At 35.7% G+C, this 17,763-nt stretch overlaps 1 protein-coding gene and 2 long non-coding RNA genes across 4 annotated transcripts; 2 read left to right on the top strand and 1 right to left on the bottom strand.

Annotated features, from left to right (window-relative positions):
- The first annotated feature begins 9,845 nt into the window (after window positions 1–9,845).
- LOC149685817 (uncharacterized) lies at window positions 9,846–11,816 on the top strand. Its single transcript, XR_016384088.1, has 3 exons — window positions 9,846–10,246; window positions 10,461–11,204; window positions 11,275–11,816. It is a non-coding gene; the product is annotated as an uncharacterized LOC149685817 (long non-coding RNA).
- A 2,929-nt stretch (window positions 11,817–14,745) lies between these two features.
- On the top strand, window positions 14,746–15,706 carry LOC149685816 (uncharacterized). Its single transcript, XR_016384087.1, has 2 exons — window positions 14,746–14,902; window positions 15,035–15,706. It is a non-coding gene; the product is annotated as an uncharacterized LOC149685816 (long non-coding RNA).
- Window positions 15,010–16,918, bottom strand: LOC149685815 (uncharacterized). 2 transcript variants are annotated; one of them, XM_089871140.1, is made up of 6 exons: window positions 16,815–16,918; window positions 16,698–16,742; window positions 16,461–16,606; window positions 16,340–16,378; window positions 16,152–16,264; window positions 15,010–15,267 (listed from the first exon to the last, which is right to left on the bottom strand). In XM_089871140.1, exons 3-6 carry the CDS (start codon window positions 16,503–16,505, stop codon window positions 15,255–15,257), a joined length of 210 nt encoding a protein of 69 aa, XP_089727266.1. In that variant the 5' UTR covers window positions 16,506–16,606; window positions 16,698–16,742; window positions 16,815–16,918; the 3' UTR covers window positions 15,010–15,254. The 2 variants fall into 2 exon arrangements, with proteins under 2 accessions (XP_089727266.1, XP_089727265.1); XM_089871139.1 differs by lacking the exon at window positions 15,010–15,267 and having other exon boundaries at window positions 15,546–16,185; window positions 16,329–16,378.
- Window positions 16,919–17,763: the final 845 nt, after the last annotated feature.

The following is a 17,763-nucleotide window of genomic DNA, read 5'->3' as shown; positions in this document are numbered from 1 at the left end:
AAATCTTTCGTACATACTCGGATCCCAAAATGGTGCTGAACGAAATGGAATTTCTTGGAAAGTAATCGAACCCGGATCTCCCGCGTGGCAGGCGAGAATCCTACCATTGAACCACCGAGGCTCTGGAAAGAGTAGAATATGGAAAAATGGTATTTTCACCTGAATATTTGATAATCAAACCAAACATTTCTTTGAATTATTATCTCAAATAATATTTTTAGAAGGATTTATCTATTTAACAATTATCATTTTACATAATTTTCGTAAACACAAAGTTGTCAGCACGTGATGTTAGAGGGAAAACGGACCAAGTACAGCATCATGAAGGATTATTTAAAACGATCCTTGAACATAAAGTAAATTCCATATTTTGAACGCTATCCGACTGATAATTGGAACGAGCGAGAAAAAAACGCCTTAATGCGCTAATTAATCGTCGCTCGCTCTGCTGACTAAATATGTCTGTAAACAAAATGACCAAAGGGCGGGCCATAACAGTAGCCACTTCGTTATCTACTTAACTAGCAAAGACATAACAAGACGGCCCAAGGGCTCGTAATAGTAGCCACATCATACGAGTGAATAGCCCCTCTATACCATAGCCTAATGAGTCGATAATCCCTCTATACCATAATGCTTAAATGATTTAGATTTACCGTACATAAAAATCAGAGTGAATAGCCCCTCGATACCCTACCCTAAACAGTGATAACCGTAATACCGGTAGAGGCAGAGCGGAGCCTCATCCAGTCAAGGCCGGCGCCAACGGGAAGGGGAAATATAACAAGCTATACCTTTCTTTCCATTTACCTTTATAAAATTTAGATTATTAATGGTTATTTTAAGAACTTAAGTCGCCACTTCCACTTAAATGAAGTCTAGTGGAGTATCCGACCCGAAAGATACAAATTCAGAAGTAACCGACCCCAAAGATACAAGTTCAGAAGTATCCAACCCGAAAGATACCGATTCAGAAGTATCCGACCCGAAAGATACAAATTCAGAAGTATCCGACCCGAAAGATACAAATGCAGAAGTATCCGACCCGAAAGATACCGATTCAGAAGTATCCGACCCGAAAGATACAAATTCAGAAGTATCCGACCCCAAAGATACAAATTCAGAAGTATCCGGCTCCAAAGATACAAATTAATAAGTATCCGACCCGAAAGATACTAATTCAGAAGTATCCGACCCGAAAAATATAAATTCAGAAGTATCCGACCCGAAAGATACCAATGCAGAAACCACAAAGATACAAATTCTGAAAATATATAGAAAAGAAAGATAAAGACCAAAAGACACAAATTCAGAAGTATCCGACCCCAGAAAAAAATAGGGCCCTCCCTCATTCCCGACCCTTTAGAGATAAATTAAAGGAAGAAAACTCGCGTTTATTAAAATTAAATATCAAACCAAGCTCAGTTACCCCTATTGGTGGTTTGAGGTACTATCGAATTCCTTTTAAGCTAAAATCTAACGATAACGAAGCGACAACCCCGGCCACTACTACTACTACTACTACTACTACGACGACGACGACGGCTCGGTCAAACTAAGAGCCTTATCGTATACTACGATGTGGCTAAAAAAGAAAGAAATCTATATCTATATAAATCAATGTCCTGACTGACTGATTGACTGACTGACAGACTGACTGATAATCAACGCCCAGCCCAAACCGCTTGCCCTAGAAGGCTGAAAATTTGCAGGACCGTTACTCATAAGTAGTAGGCGCGTACTAAGAAAGGTTTTTCCAATCTGCCGCCATCTTAAAAAATGGCGCCCAGAAATGTAAAAACTCTTTTCTCTGTGACAACGTCTGTGCGTTTCAACCGCTTTCGCAAATATTTAGTACACTGCTTTCCTTTAACCTATAAACGGGCTGAATGCTCTTTTGGGCTCGATTTGTTGCAATCTTTTAAAACGGCGGCCAGAAATTTAAAAACCCTTCTATATGGAATAATGTTCGCGTGAAAAGTCATAAAAAACTGTTCCGACGGGCTGACGGGCAACGCCGAGTGCCTTCGCTCCTAGGGTGCTACAAAAAAAATTGGTCATCAGTAAAATCTGCCCATTCTTTGTATCATTTTGATGGAAGCTCTTATTATACGCGAGCGACGCCGCGGGTAACAGCAAGTTTGTAATAATTCCTCCATGTTCTTTTTCGCCAAGCTGAGAACTACGCGTTCATGATAAAATGTTTTCGGAAAATGTAATTGTTCTTGAAAAAGCGTAGATATGTAATTTTTTCAATTAATTTAGAGGGACTAGATCGATTAACAGTAAAATCAGTTGCTTGAATTAAATATTGATTAAGGATTGAGTGGATAAAAATAACTAGAAAAAAATTTCAATATCTGAACCTTCAGTCAATTGATAAAACTCACACATATCGTTTTTGTTTCGGCCTTGGTCCAAACCAAGAGGTTTTAATATAATAATCTCTGGAATTGTGAATTGTTTTGTCTGATGAATATTCTAGAGACCCCATTTAGACTTTGAGTTCTCAAATTTATGTACATGGTAAATGGGTTCCTAAGGACAGGAAAGAGAAAGTCTAGGGAGCCGCGATACCGAAATATTTTCCTCCGCTCGTGGGGGGGGGGGTTCATGCTTGTAGCTCAGGCTTATGTTACGTACTTTATGTGCGAAAACTTGTCCGATTTTGGTTATATGTGGTTATACTGTCCGTAAACCGAAGTTGCAATGCGAAAATCTTCATTTACGGGACGAGTTTAAAAATGACTCTACACTTGTACAAACTCTTATATGGTATGTTTCACAAGTCTTTCAGAACCCGATCTTTATACTCAACTTTAAAACCGTTCTCGTACCACGATTCTTGAGCTATCAAAGTTGTCACTTTTACCACTCCCCTTTCCGATAGAATTACCCATGAAATCACGAGCACTGCCTCTTCGCGTACATTAAATAACAAAACGTCTGTGTATCAGCGCATACTTCTTTTTGGTTTATACTCAGAATAACAAAAGCAAAAACCCAAGCCACTGTTACTATATGCACGGGTCTCTTAAGTAAGAAGACATTTGAGCTCTAGCTTTGCGTATACAATCGGCTCGTCCCTTCAAATGGGCCCCTATGTAAGTTAAGATGGGAAAAGGGGCTTAATCGGAACTTGTAAAAGGTATCGCAGCGCCATCTACCCTAAAATTGAATTATTCCGTGAACTTTGACTCTATCTTCTGCTACAGTTTAAGGCGAGGGCTGGCGTGCTAAGATGACTATATTTTTACGCAGCAGTGGGTTCAAAGTTTCAGTTTAAGTTTATAATTGAAATGGGTGAATATATATTTTCAATAATAATCACAATTAAAAACTTACATTTTAAAAGTAAACTAATCTTCTAAAACACCACACCAGAGACAAAAAGCCGTACTAGACAGTAGACAGCCCGTTTTTCTCGAGCTAGGGGATATTTAAAAATCGACCCTTTTTTCAAAAATACGGTTTTCCAACGTTACTCGACTTGTTACCGAAATCAAGTGCTTCCGCTTTTTAAAATGGTCTGCTTGAGGAGACGCTAGTAAAATCAGTTTGCCTAGACAAACGACCGACAACAGAGGTGGATTGGCCTGTTAAGTTTAGTGGCAAGTGCTATGTACAACTATTACGGCTTGCCATATCGTGGCTGAAAATGTAAAACTCGAATGTAATCAAACCGACGGATGAAACCGTTGAGAATATATTTAAGACCAAAATATACGAAGAATATTTTAAGTGTTATCTTAACTATCTCTCAGAAACGAATATCACTCAACTTATGAACACTTGATTATGTTAAGGTCATGTTGTTATTTATTTTTAGAGCCAAGGGGAACATTTTAGATGCCACTTTATCTGCTCTAGAGCTACTTACGGATAAAGTAACATTACTGGAAACCGAGGTAGCCAAACTAAATTTAGACAATGAGCGACTTAGATCGCAAAGGCCATCATTAGCTCCAAGACCTGGACTCCCCAATTTTTTACCCCAAAATATACCGGATCCAAATTTTTTTACAAACAATTACTTAAGTGGCTTGACAACTAATTTAGCTAAAGGGGGTAATCTATCTACAGGTCAAAGAGTTATAAATACCAAAGTAACTGATAAGAGTACGCGCAATAGGCATTATCAGTCAAACGGAACCAATACAAGGCCTACGGTACAAAAAGAAAAAACACTGACTGGCGGAAAGCAGAACAAAAAACTTAAAGCCATAATGCCGTTAAACAAAGGTAACCATAAAAAGCTATCTTTGTCTCCCGCCTGCCAATATGCACAACAAATGAGGACCTGCGAGACTGTATTATAGAAGACTCGAGTTTCAAAACTGTAACTTGTCTACGATTTAACTCTAAACATCCAAATAAGTACGCGTCATTCTATGTCACGGCGGACGATGACGAAATCGAGCTGCTATATGACCACGTAAACTTTCCTGAAGGCAGTTTTGTCAATATGTTTAGGGGTCCATTGCACGACAGCATGATCTATAATTTCGAGTCTGATGTGACCACAGTCTAAGACAAGCATCATATTTCAATCATGGTTTCAAACACACACATCACTTTTTATTTTCAAAATGTACGAGGTCTTAGGACTAAACAAGAATTTTATGCCAACTGTTTATTACAAAACTACGATATAATTGCTCTAACTGTAACCTGGCTTAGTTCCTCTCATTCTTCATCGGATTCTTTTACCACAAACTACAATGTCCTCCGTACAGATAGAGCGGAGTCATCTAGAGGCGGTGGGGTCCTCTTAGCAATATCTAAACACATTAAATTTTTAAGGAGAACAGACTTAGAACAGAACTTTGAGGCAGAATGGGTGGAAATATTTAGTGCAAATAACAAGAAACTCTTATGTGGAACCACATATATATCCCCAACTAGTCCCGCTTCACTGTATAACGACATGGAAACACACCTTTCATCAAAGTTCTTAGAACATCAGGGCGATATCTTATTTATGGGCGACTTTAATGTACCAAACGTCAACTGGAACTTAAGTATAATATCGGTTTGTAGACCGTCTGTTAAACCAAAAGCAAGACACTTACTAGACCTGATATCTGCGAGCAATTTATCTCAGCTTAACCAAACTCCTAACCATCGAGGAGAAATATTAGATCTCTTTTTTAGCAATTCACCGAACATTCGGAAACCAGCTAACGCGGCTCCACTTGTACCCATTGACAAGTATCATCCGCGATTACAACTGGCTTACCAAAACTTTAAACTCAAGCCGGTGTCCCCTCGCGGTAGAGCTACTTTTATCTACAAAAGAGGCGATTACTTTAACCTTTATATTATGTTAAAGAACAGTAATTGGGACCTGATGGAGGAAACAGACGATATTCCGGAACTAATTTCAGTAGTCACTTCAAACATTATCAGCGCTATTTATAAGACAATCCCCATTAGTAAGTCGGGGAAAACTGGTCCCACTAGTAACAGGAAGAACTACCCTACTTGGTACTCAAACGACCTACGTATTGCATTAAGACGGAAAAAGTACTTTCACGGGAAAGATAAAAATGTGTAAATGCAAAACCTCGGAAGTGGCTTATTTACAATAACAGCCTAAATTATTTATCACTCATGTACATTGAATGTTTCAGATATCGCAAGGCGAAGCCATAGAATATGAAATAATTTTAAAAAAGTTAATGGACAAGTTCATGGAACTGGAGTACACGATTTGGAAAGAAAATAAATTTGGAATTCTCATAACCCCGCTGATACCGAACTACTGTTCGGAGGGAGAGAGAAGTAAATTAATGACATTGGATGATAAAATTGAAGTTCTCTTCAGTGCTAGCAGTATGTTATATGTGTGCAATTTATTTTTAAACTGAGACAGTTTGAAAATGTCTTGTTAGGAACCCCAACTACCCCCCATTTTTATGATTTTTCTAAATAAATACTTATTTGTACGTACATTGTTTGAATTAAGTTCTATAACTGTCCTAAAAGTAAACGAAATTATACAACCTAAACACATTAAGAAGTAAGTTTGCGTCAATTCAAGGTATTTAATTTAGAATAATGAAACTAAACTTCTCGTGTATAGAAGCCCGCCTTATGCCTTTGCGGCAGACTTCTGCGTAAATGAAGAGGGGTGGTGTTTAACTTTGAAGATGATTGAAAAAATAGTCATCGAACATTTGCCGCCGTTCATCAAATATTTTTCAAATACTTTCAAAGTGAGTGATAATTTAAAATATTGTACGTTGGGCCCATGACAAACGATGAAGCCATATGTGGTTCAGATTTATATTTGCACTTATAAATCCGGCCCTAACTTTCATCAAGCTAAACCACTGTAGAAGTTAACTCTCGAGATAGTCAAGAAAAAACACGTGAAAATCTTAAAAACCTTACCATCGAAGATAATGAGGAAGTTCGCGAGGATCTCCAATCTGAGGATGAGGACGCTTTACTTAAATGAAACTAATAGTTAAAGAAAGGGAAAAATCTTTTAAACAAAAATAGATTAAAAAAGTGTTAAAACATTTAAGCAAAAGTGTTTAACCTTCAGAAATAAGGGTAAAAATTTAAAAAAAGCTTAAAAACTTTAAAGGAAAAGTGTTTAACGTTTAGAAAAATTGTTAAAAAATAAGAAAAAGGTTTAAAAACATTAAGGAAAAACTCCAAAAAAGTTAAAAACTTTAAGGAAAATCTCAGAAAAGGTTTAAAACTAAAACTTAAAGAAAAAAGGTTAATAACTTTTAAGGATAAGTGTTTAACGTTTAGAAAAATGTTAAAAAATAAGAAAAAGGTTAAAAACTGCAAGGAAAAACTTAAAAAAGATTAAAAAGTTTAAGGTAAATCTCTAGTAAAGGTTAAAATATTTAAGTATAGGTTTCAATTCTATGAGAGCGGTAGCTCTCTTTGATAAGACTTCATACTGCTCTTAATGTATAAGGAGGGTTTTTTGTTTGGATGGAGGGTTTTTTGTATTGTATTGACTGTTTTGCAAAAATTCCACTGAACTACAATTCGGGCCCTCAATATGTGGTTAAAATTTCAAAGAGATCCATTAATTAGTTAATTTTATAAAAAATAAAGTTGCTAAGGGTGGTTTTCATTTCCATAACATTCATCACACCTTTTGACGAATAACTGGAAATTTCCTATAGAAATAACTTGGGATTTTTTTCGCAAACAGCCATTTTGTCCAGGCACATAACTATACAATTGTTAGACTTGAAAACGGGATTAAATGAAAGGTACAACATTTTACTTGGCGCTATGCGATTTTCATTACCTGTGATTAAGTCAAAGAGTGTTTAATTTAAAATTTTTAAAACCAGTCCAATCTGCGATTTTTTAGTAAGGATAAAGAGTCAGTTTTCGATGTTAGCACGTTTAAAGCTATTTGTTTCAATTTTCGCGGTGCTTGAAAAACAAGGGGACATAGCCTTGTGTGAGCTAACAAGTTGAGTTGGAAAAGGACCACCAAACTAATATACAAAGTTACAAACTGCCTTTGGGACAATAACAAAAAAGGTGATTTAACGGGTTGCCTCATATGAGCAGTTCCCCGTACAGCAGTTCTCGAAATAGCAACCGCGATTCCAAAAAAAAACAGCTGAGTTTTTCAAAACTGCTGTTTCGGAAATAGCGGCTGCTGTTTTGGGAAATAGCAGTGTTTGTTTTTGAGTCTTGAGCATTTCTTAACAATACAGTTGTATTCGTTGGTTTCAAAAACTACCTTTCCTGTGATCAGTAATGTGACCTACTAACGAAATAAGTTTATCTTAAATAACTAAATAAATATAAATGATATTAATTATTTTAATCGCCGGTAAATAACTTTAAAAATAGTTAAATCGTTTAAAATAAAGTTGTTCCTATTATCTTTCGAAACTTTGCTAATATTGACGTTTAAAGTGAAGGGTACCCCTCTTGCCCGCTTTTGTCAAATTTTGGGATATATATATATACGATTTGTTTCCATTATAATAATAGATGAAAAACGCATTCGCGTGAACCGATGGTGGAAGCTCTGCAATTGGGAGGCTAGACGTTTCTCGTAACCCTAGCCGATCGCCGCGTATATCTTGAAACCAAATGATAACGAAGGAAAAGAAGCCAGAATGTACTGACTGGCGTCCATGTGGAATGGACGAAGACCTGAAGATGGTGGTGCATAGAAACTGGTGTCAATGTGGAATTGACGAAGAACAGAAGATGGTGGTGCATAGAAGCTAGTGTCAAGGTGAAATTGACGAAGAACAGAAGATGGTGGTGCTTGGAAGCCACCAAGTACAGACTAATGTCCATGTGGAGTGGACGAAAACCAAAACTGGTGGTGTGGGAACTCAAGTAGAATAGCCAGCGGAGACAAACACAATTTTCCAAATTTCCGTGAACTGTCAATGCAGTCCGGAAATTGGGAACACGTTTGCTCCGATACGCAAACTGCGAACGCGGTCACGTGGGGTGTGACAGACACACACACACCCACACGTCCAGTGCAATACCTCTCCGTGACGTCATCGTCACTCGGAGAGGTAATAAGTGGTTGACAGTTTTGTTAAAAGTAAAAATGGTTCAAAGTATTGTTAATTAAATTAATCGTGGTTGAAATTGATTTTAAATGAATTAAAAGTCGATAGTTTGATAAATGAGAAAATGATGGATGAGTGTGTCTATAAACGACTAAAATGTGGTCGAAAGTGTAGTTAAAGCACTACAGTATGATAGAAATTGATGATAAATGAATAAAAATGGGTTTAAAGTGTCGTTAAAAGACTAAAAATGTTGTTGAAAGTGTCGTTAAATGATTAAAATGTGAAAGAAAATGTCGTTAAATAACTAAAATATGAATGAAGATGTGGTTAAATGACTATAATATAAAAGAAAATTATGCTTAATGACTGAAAATCGGTTCGAAGTGTCGTCAAATGACAAACAATGGTTGATTGTGTCGGTAAATTAAAAAAATGTTTTTAAAAATGTCGTTAAATGAACAATAATTACCTGAAAATAATGTTTAAAAACTAAAACTTGTTTCACAGGTTTGTTAAATGAGTAAAAAGTAGTTGCAAGTGTCGTTAAATGAATTAAAAGTGGTTGAACGTGTCATTAGAGGAATTAAAGAGGGTTGAAAATGTTGTTCAAAGGCAAAAAAAGTGGTTGACAATTTTGTTGGGAGACTTAAAAGTGGTTGAAAGTGTTGTTAAATAACCAGATAGTGATTGAAAGTGTTACTAGATGATTAAAAAGGGTTAAAGTGTCGTTAAAGGATAGAAAACTGAGGGTGTTTGATAGTGTTGTAAAATAATTAAAGCGCGATTAATTGATAAATGTCCTATCTTCGGCTCTCTGGCGCTGAACATGTCTGTATGTGTAAAAGATACGAAAAGCCCGTTTAATTAAGAAATCCCGTCATTTTCGTTCTGTCAGGTGGTTAAGACAAGGCTTATGTAAAAATGTTATAATGTAACACTTAAGGGCGTGGTACAACATGGGCAAAGGTAAAATATAATTTAGAGTATATTAGATCTCACATGACCTATTTAGAAATCTTGAGGGCAATTTGAAGAATTGTAAAAAGCCTTATCTTTGGATCTGAATCTCTCTATGATACGATAAATTCGACCATTCACGTACAAGCTGCCGTATCTTCTTATCCGTATTCTACAGGGCCGGTAGGCCCTTGTAGATATGACATGACACCCTTCTGTAATGTTAAAGAAAAAGTCACACCTTTTAGGGTTAGCGTCCCATAGAAAAAGCATTAAAAAATTTTCGGTTTTTTAAGGCAATTGAGACAGGCCATACGGAAAAACTATAGCGAAGTTAGTTTTCGGAATACTTCTAAATTAACAAGCATTTATTAAATGGGAAACTTACCTGTTTCGATTTTTAATTAATGAATTCTAATTTTTGTAATTTAACTAATTAACAAAGTACATCAAAAAAGTACTTTTGGGTCAGAAGTCAGCCTAACCTTATAGCGCGCTTAAACCTATTTCTTCATTTCGTTCTCGTTGACAACTAAAAGGGCCTAGGTTTGTGGGTGCTAACAAGTTACGTTGACAAATTGCAAATGTTGGCTTTCTTGCTGATTTTTACTAATTTCTTAGCAGTAGACGCTAACAAATTACTTTGGTATTTCATCCGAGCTTGAGCACCTTTATATGTATTTTCTAATTAACTGTAGCACCCTTAATAAGAAATACGTCGTTATCAGGTCGAATTTTCGTCTAGAAAAGTAATTCAGGTAAATAATTACAGTTAATAGAGGTTTTTATATCATTTAAAGTAAGCTTTTCGACGTTGTTTACGGCCAAGGCTTAAGTTGTATTGACTATTGGCACCCCAAGTTATTTCCCCATAGAGCTTAATACAGTCGAAGGCAGAGGGCTGCCATTACCCTATTTTAGTTACTCTATGTAATTATAGTCTCATTTTGTGTCTTTCCTCTTTCTTTGAAGATTATTAAAAAGGCTGATTTCCGGCTCTCATTTGTTTTGGAATCCTGTATACGTATAGTCTGCTCTATTTTATGCTAGAAACAGCCTAACCGGGTTAACCCTAGGTTGTTTATGCTGTATTTACCGTGTGCGCTTCGAATTTGATGTAAAAAATGGCATACCTATTCAAATTATTAACGTGTTGAAGTAAAGATAGTTCTTTTCACCCTGTGAAACTTTCGAGAACTTCAAAATACTACTGGAAAGGTGACAAAATGTGTGTTTACCCTGCGGCAGTAAAAGAGTGGTGTTTGCTACTTTGCGTTAGCGCAGTTGATTCAACATTCCCATATGAGGTGTACATGGTTTAATTATTTGTTAATCTCACTAAAATGCTACTAATTGTGAAGGTGTGTGTTATAAATCCTGAAACTCAGCAGTAGTAGAAGGCCACATCATTCGTTAAAACAATTTTTATCCTATTGATCCAGTCAGTATGTGTTGTTACGTTATGAATTTATAAACTATTTGTTACCAACAGTGGATCGTTTAATTCATAAATATAAGTAACAGTGGTGTTAGTTTGTAACCGATTCACTTAACAGGGTCGTTATGTAATTTAATTAGTCAAATAATTTCCAAGTTTACATCAGCGCTAAATTTTACCAACGTGACCTCAGGGGATACAGAGGATTACGTTGTTTGCTAGTTCCACACTCCACATTGCCGTTTGTTAATTCGTCTAAATTGCTATGAATTGTTTAGGTACTTGATTAAATTACTAGTATTCAAGCCAAACTATAGAATCACATCATTTAATTAACATATTTTATAGATGCTCTTTATGTTACTGAAATTTAGTACAGAATATGATAAAAATTGAATGCAACGTGTCGGAAATAAAATTATTTATTGAGAATAATTTTATAAGCTAAATCAACGCAACAATGGTGTTTCACCGTATAAAAAATTCAACAACAGATATCTACAAAAAAACTGCAAGAAAGTTCTCTCTGTACCAAAAATTCAACAACGGAAATCTACGGAAAAATTGCAACAAAGTTCATTAAGTTTTGAACATGGCAGTACTGTTTACATTAGCGCAGTTCTTTCAACGTTACCATTTAAGATACGAAGGGATTAAGCAAGGAAAAAAACGGCTCATTTTTGAAATAACTATTTTATTTAAAAAAAAAATTAAATATAATTTGAGAAAGAATTTGGTATTTAAAAAATTTATAATTAGAAAAATATTGTAATTAGGAAAAAAAATGTATTTTGGAAAAAAAAATGTATTTACATTTTAGGAAAAGAAATTTATAATATTAATAAAATAAATAATAAAAAAAATCATTCATTAAAAAAAACACACTTGAAAAAAAAAATTAAATGTAATATTTAAAAAAAAATGCTTAATCTTGTTTTTTTTTTCAATCCTGTAAGGAAATGGTTTAAAATTATGATTTTAAATTATAATGATGAAGGGACCTGGGTCCAATTCTTTAAATATTTTAGCTCGTTACAACAATTGAAAATTATTCCTTAAAGGGTTAATGTCAATGTCGCGAGTCAGCAGGCAATTTTATGACAGATATAAATAGCTGCAAGTTTTATTGTGTGAGATAGACGCTAGCCCTTTAGTCAATTGTTATGACATGCAAAATATTTTTGAAGAACTGCAACCGCGCAGAAGAGTAAGCAGGAAACCGGCTATACAGGGTGTACCAAAAAGGGTGGTTCACCCAGACTACAGTTGGCTCTATTGGCGATTTAAAGTCGAAGATGCTTTATGACATTTTTGACACCATTTACGACCGAATTAAATAAATGTTAATTTATTTTTAATTAAGGGGTCGTCTGTGAAAATCTTAAATTATCATTTTTAAAAGGTGACCTGGACAGCAAAATCTCATAGAATTATTTCGACTCAAAATTGCATCTAAAGCAAACCAACCAACTTCTGTTCAGCCCAACCACCCTTTTTGGAACGTACAACTTACAACTTAATTTCATTTTCAATTTCTCCCATCGACATGTCGTCGTCCTCCTCCTCTTCGACACGTTTTGGCGAAGTACGCTCAGCGCCTTGAGGTTGGGCCGTCTCCTCCCCAGCGCCTTGAGGAGGGACAGTCCCAACCTCCACCAACGAATTTTCTTGGACTCCTTGGTCCCCTTCTACTAAAATTTAATAATACTTTGTAAATTTTCACTTTTAAGTAATAAATGAGTTTTATACCACGAACGCGGCTCCACCAGTCGCGCATCCGCAACACTCCTGCGCCTTGAGGCGGGGTTGGTACCACTCCGGCCCCTTGGGGAGGGACAGGCCCAACCTCCACCAACGAATTCTGTGGGGCTCCTTGGTCCCCTTTTACGAAAATTGAATAATTCTTTGTAAATTTTCACTTTTATGTATCAAATGAGTTTTATACCACGAACACGGCTCCAGCAGTCGCGCATTAAGTGGCCGTAGCGGCCACAATTGTTACAACGCCGGCCTCTGGCGTTGCGACCGCTACGGCCTCCACCACCGTTAATCCGGCCTCCGCGGCCGTTTCCGCCGCGTCCACGGCCCCTAAAATTGCGGCCCCCTCTTGGGGCAAAAGCTCCGCGCCCTCTTGGACCAACAGCCCCGCGCCCTCTTGGGCCAACAGCCCCGCGTCCTCTTGGGCCAACAGCCCCGCGCCCTCTTGGGGCAAGAGCCCCACCTATGGCATTTATTAGCCCATCTCCCAGTCCTCCAGCATTTATGTTGACTGTTACATTACAGATTTCCGCTACGTTAAAAAGTCGGTCCATTTTCTTAACTAGAATTTGAAATAAAGACCCCTTATTATTATGGTGCTAATCTTTCTTTCACTTACGGACTATTTTCATATTAATTGTAGGCCTAGCTGAGTAAAAAATATTAAAGGGATTGAAAATCAGGCCGGAGAAATGGGGTGAAGTGGAATTATTATTTCTTGAATTAATCGAACTAAGCTTCTTGAAAACACGTTTATCTTAATTACGGGCCTGTACTGCACTTTTTTCACCATTAGCCAACCGGCTAGCACTGCCTGCTTTCTATTACCCCTAAGCCTTAGCTGCTGCCATGAAAGAAGGCAACGCTCATTAACCGAGGCTTAACCTACATATTTTGAAAAAGACGTTTTAAAAAAATTTCAAAGTGAAATTATAACCCATAAGTGCTCTAAAGGCTGCTAAAGAAGTAATTAATCACAAAATAAACCTAATTTTTAATAAATTTTCCATTTATAATCATATTCTATGGTAGTAAGTTTAAAAATAAATCCGCTTACTTTAAAACGTCTCGTTGTTTGAATATTGTAAGTGCGTTCAGCAACCACTACCAAGTTCTCGGTTTAGTACCAGATTGCAATCTTTCTACGTAACCGGTAACCTAAAGCGCTTTTATGGTGGACGTAGCTACACGCAGCGAATAAAACCGGGGAATACGGTAAATTTACTTTCTTCATTAATATAGCTTTTCCAGTGGTTTTAAATCAAAAATATAAGATAATTGAAAGAACAACAGTTACAGACAGGTTTACAATATTTCTTTATTTATATGGCAGAAAACAATCACAACTACATGATTTTAAAAGTGGCGGTATAGGATGGTTGTTCTGTTTAAAGCGACATCTCGAGGAAAAGGTGTTAAAATAATCTGATGTCTTAGAAGGAATAAAGAGTATAATTTCGGCATGATTGTTATTTTGAAAATGATTTTCACTATATGATTTCTAAAACTCTATTTGTAACGTTAATCTTGAGCTTAATATAAAGTTTAGTCGGTTTGAGTATTTTCAAAACTAAACTACCTGTTGCGACTAGCAAGTAATAAGCATCTCTTCAGAATCTATTCACAATGCCATATAATAAACGATGCGTGGTTCTTGGATGTTCAAGTTGTAGTGACAATCTAGCCCAAGACGGTTCCTACAGTTTACATTTATTCCCGAAAGGTACTGTAAACCTTAACAAAAAGTGCCCTTTTGGGCGACTGGGGTATTTGGCTAAGTTTTTCCCAATGTAAAGGTAATGATGATATAATTAAAATGTGGATTTTGGCTACAAATCGTGGTAAAGAGTGGAGACCGAACAAAGTGTCCGTTATTTGTTCAAAACATTTTAGTCAAGATGATGTTATCGTTACTAAAGGGAAAAAAGGATGTTACTGAAACCACATTCAATACCAATTCATGGAACAAGTTTAGATAAAGACCTTCTAGAAAGCTCAAATTCTAAACTTTTACTAACAGTACATGAAAATATAAATTTACTTCATGTTCAAACTTTTGATGATAATGAAACAGCAATCCAATCAAAACCAACTGGAGGTAACGCTGCGCATGTAGGTACAGTTCTGCCACCATGTAAAGAAGGAATAAGTATTGCAACAAGAAAATTTGGCACTAAATGTAAAGCTACGCAAACTGTTATTACAATGGCTACAAAAGGTACTCAGACACTAAACTTACATAATGTTTGGTTTCAATCGAAAGACATTTTTGGAGTATTGCTGCTAGAAACGTAAACATTCCGAGATCATTGATTACAAACAAACTTCAAACAACTCTTATTTAATTCAGCGCCTAGCATTCACAAAGTAGAATCTACACTGATAATGTTAAACCAAAATCAAGATGTCAGCTACCGCACATTAGTAAAAGAAGTAGAAACTAATCTTATAAAACTGTTCATCTTGCAAATAGACATTTGGCCAAGAATTTTTTTTTTCGGTGTAAATGTTTATTTTCAACAACATTTTCTACGAGGACAGAACAGTCAGTTAGATGCCTTGCATTTCAATTAAAACTTGAACCTGAAAAGAAGAATACGTTTAAAAAAATTTAGAAAGTGGAAAATGCTTTTTTTTTAATATTTTAAACAGTAGACGCCAGAGACATTTGTTGTGTTATCTAATGTTTCAAGTCCAGAAAAAGGTGAAGAATGAAATTTAAATTTCTTCCAAGCTTTGCGTCAATCGCAAACAACATGCAATAGAAGTTGAAGATTATCAGGCTAGAAATGTAGAAAGCAACTAAATGCAAGAGTAATTTTTACTAAACATTATGTCATTAAAAATGAATGACTATAGAATTGCATCAAAATAAATGTTTATCTAATTTTTACAAATTTAAGTAACATCATTACCGCTTTTGAAAAGTTAGCCTCACTTATTTTTTCTTTATTTAATCCTTTTTTGTGATTTCATTCTGTGTACATTATTTCAAATAAACATCAAAATTATTGAGATGATATTTTCCGCAATCACGTTAATTATTTCCTGGTCTATTGCTAAAATTTTCAAATTTCTTTAAATTAAATATTATTATCTTAACAGATTTAAAAAAGCAAACTCATTATTTCTTCATTAATAGACTTCCATGCTTTTAACGGAAAAATATAAGAAACAAACTTCCGTGCTTTTAACGGAAAAATATAAGAACAAATATTTTTTTCTCAAATAACTTGATTACATAAAATAATCACAACCACATAATAATTTTAAAAGTTGCAGTATATAGCGAGTTCGTGCTGTTTCAAGTGATAGTAATTTTCACCTGCTGATTTAATCAAAGAGGCTAAAAAAAGGAGTAGAAGGCTTGACTGAAATGTTCTGGCTTTGAAATATTCCCTCTGAACTTCCTGTGTGCTCCTAAAATGTTTTGCCAAAGCTGCTAGTTCAACTCCCGTTCTTATTACCTTCTTTGATTTAATGTAGTTTGAATTCCATTTGCTACGTATATATAATATAAGGGTTTGTCAATTTCAGTATTTTCTTCACTAAACTCCCTTTTGCATACAATCATGCCTCTCTGCAAAAAAGGCAATATTGAAACGAGAAATATGTCACTAAATGTAAAGCTCAATTCCACTTACAATTTTCCAACTTCTTCAGATTGCACATTCCACACGAGTTTTCTTCCAAACTATTTAAACATACGTTTAATGTTTCAATCAAACTCAAATTTCTATCCTAGTCAATTTGGGTCTTAACCATTTTAACAATACCTTCAAACTCCATCTTTCTACCCAAATCCAATGGTGTATTGACATTTTTGCTAACCACTTTTTACTGTAATCCACGTCTTTGGACAAACATGGATCGTTGGTATGGTAGCTATGTGCAAGTCGTTTGATGGATTTAATGTGCGCCCCTTTTCAATCAAAGCAACAGTTACATTATATTGGCCTTTATTATTACTGATTAATGATGTGAAGCTCATCTGAGCTTATCGCATAAGTTACCTAATTTTAAATCAGTGCATTTCGTTGTCGATGTTGAAGTTTACACTACAATTAACGTTCAAGGATGTTACGAAAGTATCTATTGCGAAACGGCAACATTAAACTTGCATAACTTACGTTCGCGGGATTCGAAAACTAAATCATAATTATAATAATAAAAAAGCTCTTACAATATACGCTTTAATTAAAATTCAGCCTTGAAATTAGAAACAAGAAAGATCGACCAAGGCTCGGCTAAAATCGTGGAAGTAAACAACATATACAACAATGAAGGGTTATTCTCCGCATCTCTGATTGGGCGCTGTTTGTAGGTCTTACCTCCCTGGTCTTACCGTTTTCCGTAGAGTACTAGCAACATGTTACCATGGAGTGGTATTAATAGATTCTAAGAGAGAATTGGGGTATTTTTAAAGGAACTTTCGTTTACACGACAATAAATCTACCCCACGCAAAATAGCCCACGGAAAACAATATTCAAGCTCAGCCTCGTGTCTAAGCGGTCGTATTAAAAGGTTTACAAATTTCTTCAATAACATTTCAAACTAAACTGAACTGAATCAATGCTAGCTGGAAATTTAACAACAGTGACGTACGCGTTAAATGACTAACAGTACAGTGCACGTTGACTCGTGCTCGTGTTTGGTTCATTTTTGAATTTATTTGACGAATTCAGGCTTATTTGATAGGCCTACTTTTCTCCAAACTCTTTTAATTAGTTTTGATTCAAGGGCTGCTTAGGGCTTACGCTTTTTTAAAAGCGTTCTAAGCTTAACTTTGCTGCTTTGAGGATTTATTAAGGTAAGATTTATTTTGATTTTTTTTCTTTGTTTGTGCTGTATTCTTTTATATTTTCTTTGTTTGTGCTGTATTCTTTTCTGTCTCCTTTGTTTGTGTTGTATCCTATTTTTCTTCTCTACGGCTCCTGTTACACTGAATAAAATAGACCTCTTGTGGCTCACTGAGAAAACCTTCAGTGACTTGGTAGTAGACCTATTGTGGCGCACTGAGAAAACCTTCAGTGACTTGGTAATAGACCTATTGTGGCTCACTGAGAAAACCTTCAGTG

Source organism: Phalangium opilio, unplaced genomic scaffold (genome assembly GCF_054372755.1).
Source record: "Phalangium opilio isolate 3A_F unplaced genomic scaffold, DU_Popi_V2 ptg000032l_1, whole genome shotgun sequence".
Lineage (NCBI taxonomy): Eukaryota > Metazoa > Arthropoda > Arachnida > Opiliones > Phalangiidae > Phalangium > Phalangium opilio.
Note: the sequence above shows the minus strand (reverse complement) of the source record. Positions and strands in the feature narration are given on the sequence as shown.